General features: G+C 46.7%; 1 protein-coding gene across 4 annotated transcripts in view; it reads left to right on the top strand.

Annotated features, from left to right (window-relative positions):
• The window catches only part of GARNL3 (GTPase activating Rap/RanGAP domain like 3), a 183,574-nt gene that overhangs the window by 140,760 nt on the left and 17,827 nt on the right, over positions 1–24,987 (top strand). For all 4 annotated transcript variants that reach the window (XM_033191556.1, XM_033191547.1, XM_033191565.1 and 1 more), the window contains 3 exons: positions 770–945; positions 2,695–2,853; positions 12,263–12,329. In XM_033191556.1, the coding sequence (XP_033047447.1) occupies positions 770–945; positions 2,695–2,853; positions 12,263–12,329 (402 nt within the window). The remainder of the gene's footprint in view (positions 1–769; positions 946–2,694; positions 2,854–12,262; positions 12,330–24,987) is intronic.

The raw sequence follows: 24,987 nt of genomic DNA on the forward strand, positions 1-24,987 counted from the left end.
AAACATCACAAAAATAGCATCACTGTTTCCATAAGAAGCTTGAAAGCTAGACAAACACGTTGAGGACTAGAAGAAACGCTAGGCCTTGCATAACAGGTTCTAGAGATGCGTTAAACTCTGTTAGCAAATCTGTTACTGAAGAAATGTTTAGACTTTGGTTCCTGGAGCTCTCATTACTTTAATTGATGCCATGTAGTAGGTATGAAGTTAAGTTCACAAACTCTAGAATATAGGAAATAGGACTTCCTTTCCTTTCCTTTTTCCTTTCCTTTCCTTTCCTTTCGGCAGAGTCTCACTCTTGTTGCCCAGGCTGGAGTGCAATGGCACGATCTCAGCTCACTGCAACCTCTGCCTCCTGGGTTCAAGCGATTCTCCTGCCTCAGCGTCCTAAGTAGCTGGGATTACAGGCGCCCACCACCACGCCCGGCTAATTTTTGTATTTTTAGTAGAGATGGGTTTCCACCAAGTTGACCAGTCTGGTCTCGAACTCCTGACCTCAGGTTATTCGCCCACCTCAGCCTCTCTAAGTGCTGGGATTATAGGTGTGAACCATTGCACCCAGCTGGGAATAGGATTTTCTTAATTTTCCTGTAACTCAAACTAATTTTAATATCTAGTCTCCGTTTTGCCTAGTATCAGAAATATTCTTAGTCCATTCACTGAGTTATGCTTAATTTCCAGGATTCCTAGGTATAGCCAAATTATCAAGGCCTGGGGGCTTCCACACCTGCATGTCACGTGTAGGGCATCATTTCTTTCTTCTGCCCAGGCTGCCACCTGTATGCTATTAACACTCACCACAGCAGAGAGCTGAGGATTGTGGTCGCAATTCGGAATAAACTACTTCTGATCACAAGAAAACACAACAAGCCAAGCGGGGTCAGCAGCACCTCATTGTTATCTCCCCTGTCTGAGTCACCTGTGGAAGAATTCCAGTACATCAGGGTAGGTTTGCTCTTTAAATCATCTCTCTCCCACCCAAGGTGCCGTGAGGCAGACTCTGTCCTTCCACCCAGGGTTTGTTACCCACTGAGGTTGTTCCACTGTTTAGTAGCCAACTAGGGAAACCCGCACCCTGGTGCTCTTGCTTCCCCCAGAAGACTGAAGCTAAAGCTCCTTGATTCCAGTGAATATCTATGGGTGCTGTTCTAGGTACGAAGGACACAGCGATGACCAAAATCAAGTCTTCTGAGGGGTTGACTTTCCAGTTGACAGTTAACAGAAATAAGCAAGTAAAGCTCTGATGGCTGGCAGAAAGAAGTACTCAATTTAAATATAGAGGAGGGCCAGGGAACAAAGGATAACGGAGCAGGGAGTTGGGAGAGTCTGTTTCAGAAAGAATGTCCCAGGAAGCCCTCTCTGAATAGATTACCTCTGAGCAGAGATCCAGAAGAAGTATAGGAGTGAGTGATGAGGATATCTAGGGAAAGGATATTCCAGGCAGAGGGAGCAGCCAGGCAAGGGCCCTGAGGTCCTATTGAAGGCACAGTCAAGAGCAGAGGGAACAAGGCAGGCAGATCAGAGAGAACTAGGAAATATGCTCTTGAGCCCTCAGGCCATGGCAAAGACTTTGGCCTTGACTCTGAGTGAGATGGGAAATCACTGGAAGATTTGAAGCAGAGAAGTGGCATGTTTTGAAAAGATTGTGCTGGCTTCTGGGTAGAGGGGAGCTTAGGAGGCCAAGGGTGGAAATAAGAAGGCCTGCAACAAGACCAGTGCAGGATCCTGGCAAGAAAGGTTGGTGGCTTTGGTAGCAGGAGAGATGGGAAGAAGCAGTGGGCAATGCTTTCCTGCTTGCCTCAGTCAGCAGGATTTGCTGGGAGATTGAAGGGGAGCCTTGTGAGAGAAACCTCCTCCAGGCTCAAGTTCCCTCCCTGATGTCACCATCTCTTATCTTTTAAAGACTAGGGTACATTAAGGTATGGAACATATCTAACACTGGCCACTGAGATGGAGTATTTCTACTGGTGAGCTGAGAAGTTATTTTTTGCCTAGAGTTAAAGCCTTTTGAATTATGCCTATGAATTTCTGCTAATGTTCAACTTCAGGGGACAGAGCAGCATGACAGTTAAGTTAAAACACGTTAAAATCTTGCTCTACTTAGGTGTTAGCTTTCTTCATATAGTGATTAGCTATTTTAATGCAGATTTACTTGCAGCATATACATTTATGTAATATGAGCACTGAAATGACATTTCCTGAGTTTATATCTTAGCTCTACCCTGTGTGAACTTTGTGATTGACTTTTAAGGCTCAGCTTCCTCATCTATAAGACAGAGTAGTAGCTGTACCTACCTTATAAGTAGGATTCAATGAGAACAGTGCCTAGCACATGTTAAGTACACAAATAGATTAGTTAGCAATTATTAATACTATTACTGAATCCCAGGACAGGACCAGACGATGTAAGGGATAAAGCAGACCATACTGTAGATTCCATTTTGTTAAATTGTTTCCTGGCCTCGACCTTTTCCAATAGACAGAGGCCTGAGTCTTGAGGACAGGTTATGGGAAGGAGATGTCTGATGTGACCCCTGGCACTTTGCTGTCTTGTCCCTTCTTCCCTGTAGCACAAGGCTCTGCAGGAGCCTGGAGAAGGTGCCGTCTCTGAAAGGAGGGAATGGGCAGTGGGGCTTGGCATGGAGCTGACTGCTCTGTCCTCACCCGTCTCTTGTATCCTCACCAACCACACAGGAGATCTGTCTGTCCGACTCTCCCGTGGTGATGACCTTAGTGGATGGGCCAGCTGAAGAGAGTGACAATCTCATCTGTGTGGCTTATCGACACCAGTTTGATGTGGTGAACGAGAGCACAGGAGAAGCCTTCAGGCTGCACCACGTGGAGGCCAACAGGGTAAGCCAGCGGTTGTGGGGACAAGTGGGAATCAGAAAAGACTAATCATCGTTGTGTCTTCTAACCCTGAGATGCCATGATTTGGATTTCTTTAAAGTTATGGTGTGTATGTACTATTCATCACATCAGTATTATGTGATTCACTATTTAGACTGAGCTATGTGAAGTTGCCATTTTTATAAGTCAGAATGGTTCTATCTATTATCATGTGACTGTCCCATTTGCCCTGTTTAGTTTTCAGATCTTTCCTTGCCACTCCATCCTTCCAAATAAAAGAGACATGAAGAGGCCAGGCGCAGTGGCTCACGCCTGTAATCCCAGCACTTTGGGAGGCCAAGGCAGGAGGATTACCTGAGCCCAGGAGTTCGAGACAGGTCTGGGCAACATGGCAAGACCTTGTCTGTATTTAAAATTAAAAAAAAAAAAAAAAGACATGAAGAGTCAAAATTTTGACTAAATATAATAACTAAATAAGTGAGAGCATTTGTTAGATGATTTGTCCTGGGAGGGCCCTTGGAGAATAAGCTTGACCTCTGAGGGGCTACAGACTCTCATTTTGGGGACTGGGTGGCCAGAGTGGGTACAGCACCCTCCTTACCCTCTTAAAAGCCCAGTAGGAAAAGAAAAAGGGGTGGAAACCCATTAGGAGAGAGTGAGCGGGCAGATCTGCCCTGAGAGTCTACACCCCTGGCCTGATGCACAGAGAACAGGGATGTCCTAGTGTGACACAAAATCTAGGGCCACCCAAAGCTGCACTTATATTCTAGAGGTGACTGTGTGGGGTTTAAACCTTGGCGCCCACTGGACAGTGGTGAGCACTCACCACCCTGAGGCCTGGCAGCCTGTCACTGGAGATTGTTCAACACTGACACTGACATTAGCAGATCACAGAGCTCTTCAGCCCATGTATCTCTATGAGGCAGGACAAGGCCCACTATCAGTGAGCCATTGAGGTTTGCGTCATGCAGTGCAAGCCAGTATTCTGGCCTAGATACTGAGGAAACCACAGAATGGGGATATCAGCTCCAGGGAGACTGTAGTTCCTAGTGAGGGCTTCTGGACCCACAGGCTACCTCCAGTCCTGTTCAGCTAAATCAAAGAGACTGCAGAATTCTTCCACTTATGCTTTACAATTTGTATTAACTGTAAATATGTTCCATATAAATATTCATTAAAATTGCTAATTACTATTTTAGGAAGACTTAAGACCTAATTAGAGCAAGATTTTAAGAAACAGAAAAATCAGAAATAGAAAAATCTAGATGTAATTAGGAGACCTTCTTGTCTTTAGCTGTTATTGATCACAGAGTGGTCTGTCATTTCTCTTATCTATATTGGTGGTGACCAGACTTGTCTGCAATTGGAGTCATCTGAGAAATTTGAAAAGCTACTACTGCCCGTGTTGCTCCTCCAAGGATTTCCTGGGTCTGGAGTGTGGCATGGGTTTGGGTATGTTTAAATGGTCCCCAGATAATTTTAATATTTAGCCAAGTTGGGAATCCCTGGTATATTTCATTGCTTTGCAGCCCTGGCTGTCATCCCTTGGAGAGCTTTAAAAAGATCAGTGTCTGACCCCAGGCCAAGCCAATTATATCAGAATCTGGAGGTGTGTGGTACTTGGGAGCCAATATTTTTTAAGTCTATCCTCAGGTGATACTAATATAGACCTAGGAGAAGGAGTGGGTCCTGAAACTTCCTAATTTAAAGCTGAGAGGAATGTCACCCACTCCCCCCACCCCCCCACCCCCCACTGCCTGGGCATCCCTGGACCAGCATGTCTTCCCACCCAGACTTCTGAGGAGCAGGGGCCCTGGTTTGTCCTTTAAAAGTTCTCACCCCCTTGGCCAGGCGCAGTGACTCACACCTGTAATCCCAGCAATTTGGGAGGCTGAGGCGGGCAGATCTGCTGAGGTCAGGAGTTCAAGACCAGCCTGGCCAACATGGCAAAACCCCATCTCTACTAAATATACAAAAATTAGCCGGGCCTGGTGACACACACCTGTAATCCCAGCTACTTGGGAAGCTGAGGAAGGAGAATCACTTGAAACCAGGAGGCGGAGGTTGCAGTGAGCCGAGATTATGCCACTGCACTCTAGCCTGGCGACAGAGTGAGACTCTGTCTCAAAAAAAAAAAAAAAAAAAAGAAGTTCTCACCCCCTTCTTCCTTCTCAAAACTGTGTGAGCAGCCAAACAAAGCAGAAATGCCGTGGTGCAGCAGGTCCTTGTTCAGTCAGTCCTTTTCCTGACAACTAGTTTCCTAAGACTTAGCCAGCTTTTGGTAGTGGAAAAGTCCTCACCTCATTTCAGAGAAACTTTCTGACAAGTTCTATTTTAAAATAAATCATGCTTAAGTGGCTGAAAATTGTGCAGTTTACTTACTCATCAGGGTAGCTATAGAGAAAAAATCATTTTATTAAATTTATTTTATATGATCTTTGTATTATTTACCTATACTTAATGTCCTATAATTCAGTATAGGATTTCTTTTTCCTATGATTTGTAAAGACCCTGGATAAATTGGGTTAAGAACCATTTTCTTTGATGACTTCTGTGTTTTGTTTTTTGGATGGCTGTCAGGAATGACTCTCAAGTTTTCTTGTCCTTTCTTCAATGTCCTTTTTTTTCTTTTTTTTTTTTTTGAGACGGAGTCTCGCTCTGTCGCCCAGGCTGGAGTGCAGTGGCTGGATCTCAACTCACTGCAAGCTCCGCCTCCCGGGTTTACGCCATTCTCCTGCCTCAGTCTCCCGAGTATCTGGGACTACAGGCGCCCGCCACCTCGCCCGTCTAGTTTTTTGTATTTTTTAGTAGAGACGGGGTTTCACCGTGTTAGCCAGGATGGTCTTGATCTCCTGACCTAGTGATCCGCTCGTCTTGGCCTCCCAAAGTGCTGGGATTACAGGCTTGAGCCATCGCGCCCAGCCTCTTCAATGTGCTTTTTTTGCTTTTGTTTTTTGTTTTTTTGAGACAGAGTCTCAGTCTGTCGCCCAGACTGGAGTGCAGTGGTGCCATCTCGGCTCACTGCAAGCTCCGCCTCCTGGGTTCACGCCATTCTCCTGCCTCAGCCTCCCGAGTAGCTGGGACTACAGGCGCCCACCACCACGTCCAGCTAGTTTTTTTGTATTTTAGTAGAGACGGGGTTTCACCGTGTTAGCCAGGATGGTTTCGATCTCCTGACCTCGTGATCCGCCCGTCTCGGCCTCCCAAAGTGCTGGGATTACAGGCGTGAGCCACCACACCCGGCCTTCATTGTGCTTTTTAAAAGACAAATATACATTGGGAGGCTGAGACAGGTGGATCACGAGGTCAGGAGATCGAGACCATCCTGGCTAACCCGGTGAAACCCCATCTCTACTAAAAAATACAAAAGATTAGCCAGGCGAGGTGGCGGGCGCCTGTAGTCCCAGCTACTCGGGAGGCTGAGGCAGGAGAATGGCGTGAACCCGGGAGGCGGAGCTTGCAGTAAGCCGAGATCACACCACTGCACTCCAGCCTGGGTGACAGAGCGAGACTCTGTCTCAAAAAAAAAAAAGACAAATATACGAAGTTCTTTCCTAAGAGAAAAAAAAATTATTTTATTTACTGAGACTGAGTCTCGCTCTGTCCCCAGGCTGGAGTGCAGTGGTGCGATCTCGGCTCACTGCAACCTCCAACTCCCTGATTCATGCAGTTCTCCTGCCTCAGCCTCCCAAGTAGCTGGAATTACTGACACGGCCACCACGCCCAGCTAAGTTTTGTATTTTTAATAGAGACAGGGTTTCACCATGTTGGCCAGGATGGTCTCAATCTCCTGACCTCGTGATCCTCCCGCCTCCGCCTCCCAAAGTGCTAGGATTACGGGTGTGAACCACTGCACCCGGCCAAGAAAATAAAAGTTTTAAGGGGAAAAAAAAAAAACCTTTCCTAGTTCCTGGCTCTGAGAGGATCAGCATGCACAGCCCTCTGAGAGGATCAGCCAGCGTGCACAGCCCTCCCGTGGTAGAATGGCGGCTGCACGGCTCCCAGCAGGCACAGGTGCTTAGTCAGATGAACTCACTCATCTTTCAGGGAGTGTACTGTCTGACTGGGGAGATGAGCCCTAAGAAAATGAAGAAGATAATGAGCTGTATGTTTTCTAATAGCTGGTTAGAAATAGGCCTTGTGTGCCCGGGCGCGGTGGCTCAAGCCTGTAATCCCAGCACTTTGGGAGGCCGAGACGGGTGGATCGCGAGGTCAGGAGATCGAGACCAACCTAGCTAACATGGCGAAACCCCGTCTCTACTAAAAAATACAAAAAACTAGCCGGGCGAGTTGGCGGGCGCCTGTAGTCCCAGCTACTTGGGAGGCTGAGGCAGGAGAATGGCGTAAACCCGGGAGGCGGAGCTTGCAGTGAGCTGAGATCCGGCCACTGCACTCCAGCCTGGGCGACAGAGCGAGACTCCGTCTCAAAAAAAAAAAAAAAAAAAGAAATAGGCCTTGTGGGAACAGGACTAGCTTTTTACCAAGATGTTCCTGCAGCTCAGCACCCAGGGCAGGGGGACACAGCCTGGGTCATTGGAATTTCATCTCCATTCCGTCTACACTTACTACCTGCCCGCCTCTGCGGGCACCAGTGTTAACTAGGCAGGCCTCACTTCCTGCTGCCATTCCTCCTCTCTTAGGCAGGACCACTTGATCCCTATTTCAGTCTTCTACCCACCTCGGGTTCTATTACAATCCTAGCTCAAGAGAGGAAATGTTTAAGAAGCACTAAAGCAACATTCTGAAAGTCACTGTCAACTTCACTGTACCAGTGTGCCTGCTGTGACCTGCTGCTGCTGCTCCAGCCACCAGCACTGACCTCGTTCCCAAAACCAAGGGCTCCTCTGGGAGGAACTGCAGGCGTGGTCATGGGATCTGGGTCCCTGGTTTATGGGAGGACTGAGCCCCAGCTAGGGGAGGCACAGTTCCCACTTCACTTGTTGTTACAAGTCTGTGTTTTAAATCTTTACAACCACCATATATTATTTGTTATCATTGTAAAATACCAATAAAATGAACTACTTACTACTTTTTTTTTTTTTTTTTTTAAGAGAGAGAGAGACAGAGTCTAGTTCTGTCCCAGGCTGGAGTGCAGTGGTGCAATCCATAGTTCAATTCTCCCTCCTTGGCCTACCAAAGCACTGGAATTACAGGCGTGAGCCACCATGCCCAGCCAGAACTACTTATTTTTAATCAAACTTATGAAATAAAGATTTAATGCCTATGTCCTACGCCAGACCTGTCATATCAGGATCTCTAGGAGCAAGAACCCCGTCAGGCCCCTGTCCCAAGGTGGAGACAGACACCTATTTCAAAGCATAAAATAGGTCTCATTGTAATAAGTGTTAATAAAGGTCTGAATAATAAAGTGCTGTGGCATGCCTGAGGAGGAAGTGGTTAAGTCCAAGCCTGTTCCTGAATCCTGGCCCTGGGGCTGAAGCCTGCCACCACCTGTCCTGAAGCCCAACTCTCCGAATATTGCCACGTTTGTCTGCCTGTCAGCACAGCGTTGGAGCCCCTTGGTAGACTTACTGGATGCCAAGTACCCCCCTGTTGTCTGTGGTCATTGTGCACAGATCTTGGTCTAAAAGGCTGCCTGAACTTCCTCCATACCTGTCGTCACTACTACCCTCCCTCACCCCACCCCAAACACACACACAGGCCTTATCTCTAAACTAAAAGGCTGTCTAGTTCCACCTGTCCCACTGCAGTCAACCCTCCCATAATTATAGTAATTGTGGCCACCATTGAATGGCCACCTCTGTGTACCAGGCCCTGGGTCAGAGCATGTCATAAGCATTATGTCTTGGAGGGGCTCTTCATTTCTCCTTTTTTTTTGAGACACTCTTGTCTCCCAGGCTGGAGTGCAACGGCGTGATCTCGGCTCACTGTAACCTCCACTTCCCGGGTTCAAGCGATTCTCCTGCCTCAGCCTCCCAAGTAGCTGGGATTATAGGTGCCCACAACCACACCTAGTAGAGACGGGGTTTCGCCATGCTGGCCAGGCTTGTCTCGAACTCCTGACCTCAGGCCCGCCTTGGCCTTCCAAATTACTGGAATTACAGGAGTAAGCCACCACGGCTGGCCCATTTCTCCATTTTTATTGAAAAGGAAACTGGGCTGGGCGCGGTGGCTCAAGCCTGTAATCCCAGCATTTGGGAGGCCGAGACGGGCGGATCACGAGGTCAGGAGATCGAGACCATCCTGGCGAACACTGTGAAACCCCGTCTTACTAAAAAATACAAAAAACTAGCCGGGCGAGGTGGCGGGTCTGTAGCCCAGCTACTCGGGGGCTGAGGCAGGAGAATGGCGTGAACCGGGAGGCGGAGATTGCAGTGAGCTGAGATCCGGCACTGCACTCCAGCCGGGACAGAGCAAGACTCCGTCTCAAAAAAAAAAAAAAAAAAAAAAAAAAAAAAAAAAGAAAAGGAAACTGAAGTCAGAAAGAAGAAGTCACTTATTTACCCCAGAGCACACAGCTAGTAAGTGGCAGAGGCAGGACTTGGACCCCAGCTGGCTGACTCCAGAGACCATGTTCCCACAGCTGGTGGGGATGGCAGGGCCAGCCACAAAGCTGGTAGCACTTCGCCCCTCCTGTGGAGAAGCTCCCAGTCTGGCAGAGCAGACACGGTGCAGCACGAAGCCTCTAGCTGAGATGGTGAAGTAAAACTGACATGTACAGGGGCATCTGAGGAGGAAGTGATTCTAAGTCAAAGTGGTGGAGCCAGGAAGGCTCCTTTCTGGGGTCAGAGGGCACTTAAGGACTGTCCTTCGTGTAATATACCCTTTGGTGCTGGTTCCTTATCTAAATAATGATATCAGCCAACATGAGCATTTACCAAGCTCCAGGCCCTGTGCCAGGTGCTTAGATAAGTTACCTCCTGGAGTCCTCAAGCCAGTAGGCCTAGATATTCTTATTTTCTACCATCTTACAAATGAAGAAACTGAAGGTCTGAGAGGGGAAACAACTGGCGTGAGTGTACACGCCTCTGAAGTGATGGAGCTGGGATTTCATTTACTCCCTTGTCCATCCGATGAGTTTATTCTGTACCTGCCACCCGCCAGACCCTGATCTGGATGCTGAGGGGCCAGCAGTGAGCAGCACAGACAGGCCTTTGCGTCCTGAGCCTTAGATCTCATGGGGAGGGGAGCCACAGGGAACAAACAGACGAGAGAGCACCAGAGGGTGAGGCACACTCTGCAGAGAGCCTAAAACACAGGGCATGATTGGAGCCATGGGGATTATTTCGGCTGTGACAACCCCCAGCTCTCTCCAATGCCAGTGCTGGAGCTCTTGGTCACTAGTCCTCACTGTTACTCCCCGCTGAGCTCCTGCAACTTTTGGTTGAGGCATTTGCCCCGTTATACCTTGTTTTGTGTACTTATGTGCTTTTCTGTTTTTTTTCTTAAGGGGTGGAACTTCACCTTATTCTTTTCTGTATCCTAATGGCACCAAGTACAGTGCCAGATAATGACAGATGGGAGAGAACTGGAGGTTCCATTGGAAGGGGCACCCAATCCCAGGCAGTGGCAGTGGCTGAGGATGGCCAGTTGGGGCCTTGGCACCATAATGAGACCATTTAGAGGTGAAGGCTGTGTTCTGGTGACACCAGTGAAGAGGAGGGTCAGCCAGTACAGGGCCAGAGGGAGGAGCACAGTGTGGATAGAAGGGCTGGGAAAGGAGCCAGCGGGAGCCCACAACATGGTGCTTCTGCGAGCAGGTCAGGGCTTAGCCTAGAACAGCAGCAGGGGCACAAAAAAGACACCTGAGAAAGTGTGTGAAGAAGCTGCTGCTGGACTTAGGTTGGAGGTAGCTCTAAGACTTTGAGAATAGATGTGCTAACAAAAAGGAGGAGGTTTAGAAGGAAAGCTGGTTGTGTGGGAGATAAAGTCAATAGCCTTCATTGAGTGCTCATCATGCATGAGGCCCTGTGCTAAAATCTCTGCCTTGTCTCACTGAATTCCCATTACAATCCAGCAAGGTCAGTGTTCTCATTATGCCTGCTTTACAGACAAAGACCTAAGGCCAGAGGCTAAGCCATTTGCCACATACCACAGAGGCAGTAACTGGCCTAGACAGGGCTTGCTCTCCTATCTGTCTGCCCAGTCTGTGCCCCTCCACCCCCCCACCCCAACCCATTACCTCCTGCTTTTAATGACTTAGATGTGGAATCAGTTGCATCTGAGAACAAACGATACAGTCTAGGGGCTGCGGCCCTGGGGAGAATGTGTGCCTGAGCCCGTGGTTTAGGGTTTTGAGCACAAAGCAAAATTTGGAGCTATGGAAGTGGGGTTTTACTAAGGAGAGAAGAGCCAAGAAATTGAAGAATAATCTGAGGTGGGAGAGAGGGCAGGAGGCAGAAGATGTCACCCGTCAGAGGCTGCAGAGAGCAGGATGGACAGATGAGCAGTGGCCAAGGCCTTCGGTTGGGGAGAGGGAGATCTTGGCTGAGCTCAGAGGGTGGTTTTCCTGGAAGCACGGGAGGCCAGGCTCTAAGGGTTGAGAATACAAGTGAGGAAGTGAAAGGAGCAGGAGGCTCTTAGAGGGCTGGAGTTTTGAAAATCAAGAAGGACCCAGGATGCCATCAGGTTGAGTGCCCTCCTCTCAAATGCAGAAACTGAGGCCCAGAGAGAGGAGTTTGCCCCAGACCACAGAACTAGGTGTTCTGACGCCCTTTTCATTGCACCATGCTGCCTCTCTTGACATGAAGAACAGAGAAAGAATAGAAGTGTTAAGACATGCCGTGGCGATTTTAAGTTGCACAGGCTTTATCTGGTGGAGGCAGAAGGATTGCCTCACTGGAGGTACGAGAGCGATAAGGTTGGAAGAGAACCGGAATCTTAGTTCAGATGTTGGCTGTGGCATGTACCAGCCAAGGGCCTTAAGTGACTTCACCCTGAGCCTCACTTTCATCTTCCGTAAAATAAGTATACCATAATGCCAATAATATTAGGTTGATGCAAAGGTAATTGCGGTTTTTGCCATTATTTCCAACGGCAAAAACTGCGATTGCTTTTGCACCAGCCTAGTACTTTCTGAGAGTGAAATGAACAACTTATGTGAAAATGCTCTGGGAGCTGGAGCACAACATAAACCTGAGGCATTTCAATAGAGAGAGGAGACATACCAAACACAGAGCTTCTCAATGGCTATGAAAAGATGATGAGAAAGTCCCAGAGAAGAAAGAATGGAGAGACTTTTCTTTCCTTTTTCTTTTCTTTTCTTTCTCACCTCCATTGTATTATAATCCCAGCCCCCAATGTGTATTATGGGTGCTGGTGGGGCAGACATGACCCCATGGCACCTGCATCACAGAGGGCCACGGGCCCCGCAATCACTCACAACCTGAAAAAGTCTTTTCACAGGGTCAGCATCCAGCCTGCCCACTACCGTTGCCCGTTATCATTGCAGGTTAATTTTGTTGCAGCTATTGATGTGTACGAAGATGGAGAAGCTGGTCTGCTGTTGTGTTACAACTGTAAGTTAAGGATGTGCTTTTATCTTTATTTGCTAAAATGGACTGGTTTTTTTTCTGGGCAATTTAAAAAGATTGTCCTTAGATTTACTCAGTGTATCATTCCTGGGTTTGTAATTGCCTTCCAGGAAGGAATGGAAAAATACCTTCTGCACACCAGGCCTCTTGGTGACACAGTGCAAGAACTGGCGCTTGTCGTGCTATTTCTAGGATGCGCCGGTGATGACAGTGGCTTCCAGTTAGGGGGTCCTTACTGTGTGCCAGGTGCTGTGCTCGGTATGCTGTGGTCATTGTCTCACTTGATTCTCACAATGAATGCCCGCAGCAGGCTCGGTTATTATCCCCAGTTTAGAGATGAGGCAACTGAGGCCTCGAGAGGTGAACTCGTTCAAGGTCTTGTGGCTACTAAGCAGCAGGGCCAGGGTTTGCATCTGGTGCTGTCTTGACTCCAGCACCCACAGTTTTAACTAACCACTGTCACTATTCTACATTTTGCTGTTTCTCAGGTATTAATGAAATCAGCTTGGCCGGGCGCGGTGGCTCAAGCCTGTAATCCCAGCACTTTGGGAGGCGAGACGGGCGGATCACGAGGTCAGGAGATCGAGACCATCCTGGCTAATACGGTGAAACCCTGTCTCTACTGAAAAATACAAAAAAAAACTAGCCGGGCGACGAGGCAGGCGCCTGTAGTCCCAGCTACTCGGGAGGCTGAGGCAGGAGAATGGCGTAAACCCGGGAGGTGGAGCTTGCAGTGAGCTGAGATCCGGCCACTGCACTCCAGCCTGGGTGGCAGAGCGAGACTCCGTCTCAAAAAAAAAAAAAAAAAAAGAAATCAGCCTCAACCCAGGGTATCCGGCCTCAGTTGGGTTAGTTGGATTAGGTGGCAGGGTAGGTGTTGGGCAGACCAAAGGTATCAAATAGTATCTTTAAGGATTTTCAGCATTTCAAAAGCTAATATTATAATACATTTTCATAAAAGGGATTTTTTAAGGCTAAAAGAAAAGAAGTAAGCTATTTTCCTGGATAAAGCTGCCCAGTCTAACAAGACATAAAACATGTTTTTCAGCCTAGGATTTTATCAATTTAGAGTGGCGATGCTGGGTCAGATGCTTTGATTAATCTTTGATTAATAAATATAAGAAAGCTAATTATTAGTAGAGAAGGTTGTTTTATAAACATCATCTTTCAAAATTAGAGATTTATGGGGAATAAGTTAGGAGAAGGTGATTGAACCTCTTCAACAATAATTGCTCTTTGGGGACATTTTATGCACAGAGCTGTGCACCCTCCTCAGAACAGCGGGTCTTTAATGACCCATGTGATGAGAAGGCCCATTAAGGCAGCAGGAACAGGCCACTCTCCCACACCCCATGGGCCAGGCCACCACCGCTGCTGGTGCCCTGCATCTCCAGATTTATGGGGACAAGGAGGAGTTGGGACTGCGTGGTAGAAGTCACTTCTGTAAGAAATTCATCTTTTTAAAGTATGCTCTTTTTACTTTATTGAGACATCTATGTCCTAACTTGTGGCAGAATGTTTTAAAAACTGATGTGGATTATTTTAATCCTTTAACCGTGTGAAAGGCTGGAAGGGATTTTAGGTGGAAGAGAAGAACAGAAAAATAGAGCAGGTTTTTAGAGAGGGAGAATTAATCCCAAACAAAAAGAGGGCATGGAAACAAATGTAGATGCCATGGGCTCTGTGCCAGACTTGTCAGTGCTGACTGGAACAGGCCAGGCTCCTCATTCAGCGGCTGCTGCATCAGCTGTGGTTCCCGCAGCCTCTGGGTCTCACGGAGCCCTTCCTCGGGAGTTCCATTTCCCATGGCTTTACTCATCTTCCGGCTTCAGGCTCTGACTTCGTCTCAGGATGGGATCGGTGTGTGTCTCTTTTCATAGATCCACTACATCAGAAGTATCTTGACATCTCTGTATCTTTACATCCCAAGGTCAAGGCCCTGGCAACCTCAGAGGTTCCCATAGCCTCAGTCTTCCCCACACCATGCCACTTCCTCCCATTTCTTTGGGTCAGAAATCTGGCTTTTGTTTTATATATTTCTTTCCCCCAAGACATTGGGAGGCATCTGGTGAAAAACCCCAATAAAACCAGTTGTCTCTCCCCACGGTCATCCAGGTCACTTCTCTAACTCATTCCTACACACACCGCACATGTGAAATTTGCCTCTTTAGTCTATGTTCTTGACTTGATCACAGACGCCTGTACAATAAAGGCCCTTTTCAACAAAGTGTTGCAGAATGATAATGCTCTCCCCAAAATTTGAAACCGATTTGTATCATTGAAGTTTTTTTCTGTATTAAAAAAGAAAAATTAAAAATAAATATTAAGTGGAGGAATTTTTATCTCAGATATGTCAAAGTTGAAAATATTTTATAATGGAGATTGCAACTTTCAGTTATGTGTTATTTGAAAAAATATATTCACGTGGTAAACTTTAGGGGAAAAATAGTATAAATAGTTCAATATGCTACTAATGTTGGGTTTTTTAAATAATTAAAACTCCATTTTTATTACCAGAGTCCATCTTTAACTGTTTAAAAAGACAAAGAAAAAAAACTTGGCTCTGCCCTTAGCACCCAGTAATCATTCACCTTTAATGCAAGTAATTTCAGTGCTAACGGTGAACTCTTTTGTTTACTTATGATGCTTTAAAGGTAATCATGCCAGGAAAAGTAGAAAATCTCGCCTAAGTGCCCCTTGTTTTTAATGCGATCCTATTTAACCTCACTAAGTCTTCACTACCAGACAAGTAATAGTAAGAATGCAAAACCTGCTTCTCACAACTGTTGTGAGGACTAAGCAGGATGATACCTGTAAAGCCCATAATACATTACCTGATACGACAAGATTTTATTTTTCCACTATTTATTCCAGAATCATCAGAGTATTTATTCAGAACTCAGTTTTTTAACCTTCATAGACTTTCTTCTTTTTTTTTTTTTTTTTTGAGGTGGAGTTTCAATCTTTTTGCCCAGGCTGGAGTGTAGTGGCATGATCTCGGCTCACTGCAACCTCTGCCTCCCAGGTTCAAGCGATTCTCCTGCCTCAGCCTCCTAAATAACAAAGAGGTGACAGGATCCACAAAGTTGAAGAGGAGCTGTGGGGAATTTGCTGAAGAGGTAGGGGCAGGGAGACCAGGGAGAAGGCGACTGCGTATGTCTGATGAGAGGACAACAGCAGGACCAGAACTATAGCAGTGGAGATGCTGAGAAGGTCAGGTCCGAAATACATTTCTTTCTTTTTTTTTTTTCCAGATAGAGTCTAGCTCTGTTGCCCAGGCTGGAGTGCAGTGGCACAATCTTGGCTCACTGCAACCTCTGCCTCCCGAGTTCAAGCGATTCTCCTGTCTCAGCCTCCTGAGTAGCTGGGATTACAGGCACGTGTCACCACACCCGGCCAATTCTTGTATTACAGGCACGCGTCACCACACCCGGCCAATTTTTGTATTTTTAGTTAGAGACGGGATTTCACCATGTTGGTCAGGCTGGTCTCAAACTCCTGACCTCAGGTGATCTACCTGCCTCAGCCTCCCAAAGTGCTGGGATTACAGGTGTGAGCACCCACCCCAAAATACATTTCAAATATAAGGACCAAGCGCAGTGCTCACACCTGTAATTCCAGCACTTTGAGAGGCCAAGGTGGGCAAATTGTTTGAGGTCAGGAGTTCAAAACCAGCCTAGACAACAAGGTGAAACCCTGTCTCTACTAAAAATACAAAAATCAGCCAGGAGTGGTGGTACAGGCCTGTAGTCCTAGCTACTGGGGTGTCTGAGGCAGGAGAATCACTTGAGCCCAGAAGGTGGAGGTTGCTGTGAGCCAAGATTGCACCACTGCACTCCAGCCTGCGTGACAGAGCAAGACTGTCAAAAAAAAAATAAAAAATAAAAAAAATTTCAAATGTAAGAACCAAGATCTAGTACTCGTCCCTCAAATCTGCTGCTTCCCCTGCCTTCAGCTTCCCAGCAGCAGGCACCAGCCTTCCACGGCAACATGGTATCTTCGTGCAGCTTTCCTGTTTACACTACTGGTTTTTTATTAAATGGTGTTCAGTTAAAAAAAAAAAAAAAGAACCAAGCTAATTTGCTGATGAATCAAATTTGGGATGTGAGAAGAAGACGGAAAAAAAAGGAAGACTGCAATTTGGAGCCTGAGCAGCTGGCAGACTGGAGAACACGGCTTCCTGAATGAGGAAAGCTCGGCCAAGAGCAAGTTTGAGGAAAAGCTCAAGAGTTCAGCCTGGACCCATCAATGCCTTCCCGTAGCCCTGTGGAGATGCCCAGTGACCTGGATGTGCAAGTCCAAGGCTCTCAAGAAAGAGCTGTGCCTGGAGCTCTTTCATTAGCATATAAATGATGTTTAAAGTCATGAAACTAAAGAAATTACCAAGGGGAAGGGAGAGACAGAGGCACCAGCAAAGTAGACTGAGGAGTGCCCGGAAAGGCAGGGATTACCAGGAGCCTGCAGGAAGGAGGGCGTCCTCACCTGTGCCCCCACCAGAGCCGGCAGTGCCCGTCTGAGCGGGACCCTTGGACCCAGCGAGGTGGAGGTCATTTGTAAGACAAGAGCGGGCATCTCTGGAAAGCAGGGGGGACACTTGTTCACAGGGGTTGCGAGGCAGTGGGAGAAGAGAAAGACTGGGAGCACAGATGATTGTTCAGAGACTCACTTTAAGGGAAAAAGAGAGAGGCGTGGTGTAATAGCTACAGGAAGGGCGTTCAAAGGGTCTTTTTGTTTTTCTGAAGTGTGGGATAAATAGTAAGTTTGTAAGGCCGTGGGGGAAGCTCCAATAGGGAAGGGAGGACTAGTGGTGCCAGGGAAAGGGGGAGAATTGCTGGAGCAAGTCCCTGCATCCGTAGAAGCCATCAGGACACAGTGGGAAGAGGGAGGATTGGCCACACCTGACAGCATCAGAGCCACAGGCGGCCGTGGCTGTGGTGCCCAAGGTGTCCTCTCTGGAGCGTTTGTTCTCTCGGGAAGTAAGGGCTCCCTTGACTGTGGTTAGCTTTTTGTCTTAATTCACTGTGTCGGATACACAACTTACTGTAAAACAGTAAGATAACTGTTTTACAAGGCACAGTGGTCACATCAAAGGAGTCCCTAAGCCCCGATGGGCCAGGACGTTCCAAAAAGATTTGACATGGTGGGAGAGGTGCTTGTTCCTGGAGCTTCCGATGGCGCTGTCACCTCCCCTGTTCCTGCCCCGCAGCACAGGCCTTGATCTGAAGCTCCAGCTTCCACACCTCTCTCTCCCACGGAAGTGGGAGATATCAGGAGTTTAAGAAAAGAACTGTTACACTGTACAGGATTCCATGTGACAGGATGCCGTTGAAAGTGTGCTGCCCAGAGAGAAGGGAACAAGGAAGCAGATGGCATGAAAAGAAAAGAAAAGGGGACAGCCCCCTTCAGTGAACTACAAACACCCAGAAGGCCAGACCATGGCCTAGCTCTCTCTCTCAGCTGGCACAGTGCTGGTGTCCATAAACTTAGCTGGACTGAGCCAAACCTGTGCCCTGTGTCAGAGAGTCATATCAGAGGCAGATCTACCCAAGGAGACTTTTCTGTCCCCACCTTTCTGACATTGCTGTCCACTCTCCTTTTCAGACTTTCTTCTCTCCCAGCTTCTGTCCCAACCTCTTGCTTTCTTTCTGCCCCTCTGGCTATCTTGTCTCAGTGCTGTGCCGTTCTCAGTCTCTTCTCCAGTCATCCCTTAAACGCCGGCATTCCAGAGGGCCCTGTCCTCGCCTTTCTATCTGGCGTGCTCATTCTTCTCTGCACGCTTGATCGCCAATGTGCTGCTGCTGACTCCCAGCTCTCTCCAGTCCAGACCCACTGCTGAACTCTGCACCAGTGCATTGCACTCCTTACTATACAGCCCACTTCAGCAGTTCAAGGGCACCTCAGACTCAGCCTGTCCACCCTGAACTCAAGATCTTTCCTCCTCACATGTGCTCCTGCTCTGATGTGCCCCACCCCAGTGCAAGGGCATCACCCTCCACCCATCAGCCAAGCCAGAGACACAGTTGGCACAATTGACTTCTCCCTTCCTTTACTCCCCATCTCCAAGCTGTCTTCCCACACAGCTCAGATTCATTCCAAATGGCCTATCTTTTATGGACCAGTCACTCCTCACCTGGTCAGTGTACCACACACGGAATTTCTCAGAATTTGGCTCCGTCTTAGAGCAACCCACCTCTCCCCTCTGCACTGCTGCTGGAGTCAGCTTCCTAAAACCCTAATGCGATCCTCTCACTTTCCCTAGTGAGGACTCCCTTCCCCAAGCCAGCCTCTGCCTCCCCCTGACTTCCTTCACATAGGAAATTCCTATGTGACTTCCAGAGACTCCTGGAGACAGGGGAAGGTGTGCCCTGATTCTGTGGGAAGCACGGAAGGAGCTGGTGCAGGTTGTGTGCGTCACAGTGTTGGGTGACAGTGGGAGCAGCTCACCAGTGTTGTTCTGAGGAAGAGGCTGAAGATTGAGGGATACATTCCCCATCTATTTACCTGCCAGCTGTGCCTTGGTTCAAGGCAAATTTTATGTAGAATATAAAATGCTATTACAGAAAAAGTGTCATAAGACTTTATTCAAGATTTTCAATGTCATAGGTTTTTATTTCATCATAACAAAGATATTTTAAATGTTTTTTAATCAAGTGAGTAACATGATAACATTATATCATTATAATGTGTTATATATTTTGTTATCACATATAATTACGTAAACAAATTTGTCAATTGAACAGAAGAAAGAATCCAGAAATAGATTTATACGTATTTGGTAAATTGATTTTTGACAAAGGTACGAAGGCAATTCAATGGCAAAGTAAGAGTCTTTTTTAACAAATGATACTAGAATAATTGGATAGACATATGCAAAAAAAACTTTTTTTTTTTTTTTTTTTTTTGAGACGGAGTTTAGTTCTTGTTGCCCAGGCTGAAGTACAGTGGTGCGATTTTGGCTCACGGAAACCTCCACTTCCTGGGTCCAAAAGATTCTCCTGCCTCAGCCTCCTGAGTAGCTGGGATTACAGGCGCATGCCACCATGGCCGGCTAACCAAAAACTTTGATCCATACCTCACATTCATTCATTCATTCATTCATTTTTCTTCAAAGCATTCACTCATTTATTCAGAATATATAAATGAAGTACAATACGTCAGGTATTATTTTAGAGGAGGAAGACACTATCCTTGCCCACCCCATCCCAGGATTCTTGACACATAAACAAATTGGTGCAATGTGCTCTGTGCTATAGGAGATGTGTAGGGGAATATGGGTGTTTGTGGGGCTGGGGATATGAGAAGTGTTTCCTATAGGAGATAATACGTTTTTAGTCTACTATGTATTCTTAATCTGTATTTGTAAAACAATGGTCCACATAATGATACCTGGTTTGTACACAATATTTTTTAGGGACAATAGTAGTTTTTATGCTGGTAAATTAAAATTATGTAAGAACTCTGGGACCCCTTAAGTTTCCCTGGGTCTTAGTTTGTAAATTTTAGCTCTACATATGTTTTTTTTTTTTTTTTTTTGAGACGGAGTCTCGCTCTGTCGCCCAGGCTGGAGTGCAGTGGCCGGATCTCAGCTCACTACAAGCTCCGCCTCCCGGGTTTACGCCATTCTCCTGCCTCAGCCTCCCGAGTAGCTGGGACTACAGGCGCCCGCCACCACGCCCGGCTAGTTTTTTGTATTTTTTAGTAGAGACGGGGTTTCACCGTGTTAGCCAGGATGGTCTCGATCTCCTGACCTCGTGATCCGCCCATCTCGGCCTCCCAAAGTGCTGGGATTACAGGCTTGAGCCACCGCGCCGGGCCATAGTGCAATATATGTTTACCTGAATGTTGAGACACACTAAGGAGCAACACACTTGTTTTTGCACAGACTGGTGGCAACAGCTTTGGAATGTGTTTATCAAATTAAGAGACAAAAACACAAAATGAAACAGTTCAAAATTGGCTTTTTATTAGATCTGTTACTTTGCTTCAAACTTTAAACTGTACCCAGATGATGCAAGAAACAGAAGTACCAGTTGCAGAGAACCGTCTGTGTTGATTGCCTTTTGGGAATTTTAACATTTGAATATACTTCCCAGTGTGGAAGCATGGAGTCAGGGGTGGACTCCAGAAGATACAGGGGACTACCTAGCTGTAACCACATTATTATGAAGAACAAAATTACAGCTGAATTAAATTTTGAAGGCTGTCTTTGAGGATATGCATAGAAAGTTGTATGTTACCTAATAGATAATTTGTGAGCCTGATGTCATTCAAAAGCCAGAGAAGAAATATTCAGGCTGAAACAAAACTTGCTACTTTCTTAGATCAAAGAGAATGTACTTCTTGTTGGGAAGCCAAATCCTAAGCAAGAGAAAACAAATACTCCATAGATTGCAAGTCTCAGAGAATTTTGCTTTTTTTTTTTTTTTTTTTTTTTTTTGAGACGGAGTCTCGCTCTGTCACCTGGGCTGGAGTGCAGTGGCGCGATCTGGGCTCACTACAAGCTCCGCCTCCCGGGTTCACGCCATTCTCCTGCCTCAGCCTCCCGAGTAGCTGGGACTACAGGCGCTGCCACCATGCCCAGCTAATTTTTTTGTATTTTTAGTGGAGACGGGGTTTCACTGTGTTAGCCAGGATAGTCTACATCTCCTGACCTCGTGATCTGCCCCCCTCGGCCTCCCAAAGTGCTGGGATTACAGGCGTGAGCCACCGCGCCCGGCCGAATTTTACTTTTAAAGTGAGTAAGATCAAGCCACCAGATGAACCAGGGACCTTCCTAGCAAATGAAAAGAAGCCTCAAGTATTGCTATTGCTATAGCGTACAAGCATCAGAGTGGATGTTTTAGTGAGTTAGGTGGAGATCAAGTGGCCTACATGAACTCTGGGAACCAAAACAACAGCTTAGGAATATAGATTAAATGTGTGGGTGGTGCTATAACTTGGAGTGGCTGAGTTCAAGATTATTTACAGTGATTTTGTCCTAGATGCTGTTATACTGGCACCCACCCAGCCTTTTTAAAAAGATAAAATCAGGCCGGGCGCGGTGGCTCAAGCCTGTAATCCCAGCACTTTGGGAGGCCGAGACGGGCGGATCACGAGGTTAGGAGATGGAGACCATCCTGGCTAACACGCTGAAACCCCGTCTCTACTAAAAAGTACAAAAAACTAGCCGGGCGAGGTGGCGGGCGCCTGTAGTCCCAGCTACTTGGGAGGCTGAGGCAGGAGAATGGCGTGAACCCAGGAGGCAGAGCTTGCAGTGAGCTGAGATCCGGCCACTGCACTCCAGCCCGGGCGACAGAGTGAGACCCCGTCTCAAAAAAAAAAAAAGATAAAATCGGCCAGGTCCGGTGGCTCACACTTGTTTTCCCATCACTTTGGGAGGCTGAGGCGGGAGGATCTTTTGAGGCCAGAAGTTCAAGACCGGCCTGAACAATATGGTGAGAACCTGGTCTCTAAAAAAAGAACATCAAAGCCTAAAAGTACAAAAGAGGTCTTTCAGGTTGCAGAGATAAGACATGATCTGTCTGCCTCTTGGTGGAAGAGTGAATAAAAATATTGGCCACTTTGATTTTGCTGCTGTTTAGAAAGACTCCTGGCTGGGCGTGATGGCTCACACCTGTAATCCCAACACTTTGGGAGGTTGAGGTGGGCAGATTACTTGAGTCTGGCCAACATGGTGAAACCCTGTCTCTACTAAAATCACAAAAAATTGGCTGGGCATGGTGGTGCACACCTGCAATCCCAGCTACTTGGGAGACCAAGGCACAAGAATCACCTGAACCCAGGAGCGGAGACTGCAGTGAGTTGAGATCAGGCTACTGCACTCCAGCCAGTGAGGCTCTGTCTCAAAAAAAAAAAAAAAGAGGCTGGGTGCGGCGGCTCACGCCTGTAATCCCAGCACTTTAGGAGGCCGAGGTGAGTAAGATCACCTGAGGTCATGAGTTCGAGAGCAGCCTGACCAACATAGTAAAACCTCGCCTCTACTAAATACAAAAATTAGCCAGGAGTGGTGACACATGGCTATAATCCCAGCTACTTGGGAGGCTGAGGCAGGAGAATCACTTGAACCCAGGAGGCAGAGGTTGCAATGAGCTGAGATTGCGGCATTGCACTCCAACCTGGGCAACAAGAGTGAACCTCTGTCTCAAAAAAAAAAAAAAGACTCCTCACATCATATTTAAAAATTCATTCAAAATGGATCACAAAACTACAGGAAAACCCTAAAACCTAGTAAAAACTTCTACAAGAAAGCATAGAAGATATTTATGAACTTGGATTGGCAAAAATTTCTTAGATACCGCACCAAAGGTATAATCCATAAAAGAAAAAATTAATAAATTGAACTTCATTAAAAGTAAGAACTTCTTTGAAAAACAAGCGAATGAAAAGGCACAGAGAGAAAATAATTGCAAATCACCTATCTCATACAGGACTGGTAAAGGGAAAATATAAAGAACTCTCAATGATAAGAAAATAACCCAGTTATAAAGAGGGCAAAACACTTAATCAGATATTCCATCAAAGAAGATTTGTGGATGGTAAATAAGCACATGAAAAGATGTTCAGTATCAGTAGCTATTAGGGCAATGCAAATTAAAACCACAATGAGGGCTGGACAAAGTGGCTTACGCCTGTAATCCCAACACTTTGGGAGGCTGAGATGGGAGGATCACTTGAGGCCAGAGTTGAAGATTAGCCTGGGCAGTATAGTGAGGCTCCATCTCTACAAAAAAAAAAAAAAGTAAAAACTACAATAAGATACCATCATACAGCTATTAAATGGCTAAAATGGGCCGGGCACGGTGGCTCAAGCCTGTAATCCCAGCACTTTGGGAGGCCGAGATGGGCGGATCACGAGGTCAGGAGATCGAGACCATCCTGGCCAACATGGTGAAACCCCGTCTCTACTAAAAAAATACAAAAAACTAGCCGGGCGAGGTGGCGGGCTCCTGTAGTCCCAGCTACTCGGGAGGCTGAGGCAGGAGAATGGCGTAAACCCGGGAGGCGGAGCTTGCAGTGAGCTGAGATCCGGCCCCTGCACTCCAGCCTGGGCGACAGAGCGAGACTCCGTCTCAAAAAAAAAAAAAAAAAAAAATGGCTAAAATGAAAACGATTGCTCGTAATCAGTGTTGGTAAGGATGTGAAGAAAATGGCTTTCTTTCTCATGTGCGGCTGGTGGAAATGTAAATTGGTATAATCACTTTGGAAAACAGTTCTTCAAAAAGTTAAACATTCACTCGCCATATGGCCCAGCCGTTCCACTTCCAGGAATGGATGCAAAAGAAATGAAAGCACGGGCCAGGCACGGTGGCTCACACCTGTAATCTCAGCACTTTGGGAGGCCAAGGCAGGTGGATCACCTAAGGTCAGGAGTTCAAGACCAGCCTGGTCAACATGGTGAAACCCTGTCCTACTAAAAATACAAAAAAATTAGCCAGGCGTGGTGGCAGGTGCCTGTAATTCTAGCTACTCGGGAGGCTGAGGCAGGAGAATTGCTTGAACCTAGGAGGCAGAGGTTGCAGTGAGCCAAGATTGTGCCACTGCACCCCAGCCTGGGTGACAGAGCAAACTCTGTCTCGGGAAAAAAAAAAAAAAAGAAAGCATTTGTATGTCCCCACAAAGATTTGTATCCAAATATTCATAACAGCATTATTTGTATCAGCCCAAAACTGAAAACAACACAGATGTCTATTGTGGAGGTTTTAAAATATGTCCACAAGTTCTTTGATACTTCTTCCCTAGAGGTGATCATTTCTCTTCCTTTGTAGGCAGGCTGGACTTAGTGATTCCTGTCTATCAAGCAGAATATGTTAGAAGTGAAGGTATGCAACCTCTGAGACTAGATCAACAAAGGCATTGTAGTTGCCTTATTGTTTCTTGTGTCACTCATTCTGGAGAAGCCAGCTGCCATATCCTGAGGACACTCAAGCAGCTCAAGGGAGAGGTCCCTGTAGTGAGGAACTAAGTCCTCTGCCAAGAACCATGTGAGTGTGCCATCTTGAAAGCAGACCCAAGTCAAGCCTTCTGATGACTGTAACCTCCAATGACATCTTTTGTTTGTTTGTTTTTGGGACAGAGTCTCTGTCACCCAGGCTGGAGTGCAGTGGCACGATCTTGGCTTCCTGCAACCCCTGCTTCCTGGGTTCAAGCAATTCTCATGCCTCAGCCTCCCAAGTAGGCTGGGATTACAAGCACGCACCACCATGCCCGGCTAATTTTTGTATTTTTGGTAAAGACGGGATTTCACCATGTCAGCCAGGCTGGTCTCGATCTCCTGACCTCAAGTGATCCACCTGCCTCGGCCTCCCAAAGTGCTGGGATTAGAGGCATGAGTCACTGCACCCGGCCTCTTAACATTTTAACATCTCTGAATTTAGCATGCATCTTGTAATTATAGTGGACATCTTTCTTTCTTTCTCTCTTTCTTTTTTTTTTTTGATGAAACGTTTTAAATGATGTATCTTATTACTTTTGCCAGAAAAACGGTACATCTTTTATTCAGTGACATCCTAGATTCAATGAAATATGGTAAGTTTTGAAATCTAGGTAAGAAGAACAATTTTGTAGTTGAAAATAAATTCCTAAAATTGTCCTAAAAAATGGCAGAAAATCTGATTGAGTCAGTAAGTATAGAAAGTATTGGATA

This window comes from Trachypithecus francoisi, unplaced genomic scaffold, assembly GCF_009764315.1.
Source record: "Trachypithecus francoisi isolate TF-2019V2 unplaced genomic scaffold, Tfra_2.0 Contig01585, whole genome shotgun sequence".
In the NCBI taxonomy this organism is placed as follows: Eukaryota; Metazoa; Chordata; class Mammalia; order Primates; family Cercopithecidae; genus Trachypithecus; species Trachypithecus francoisi.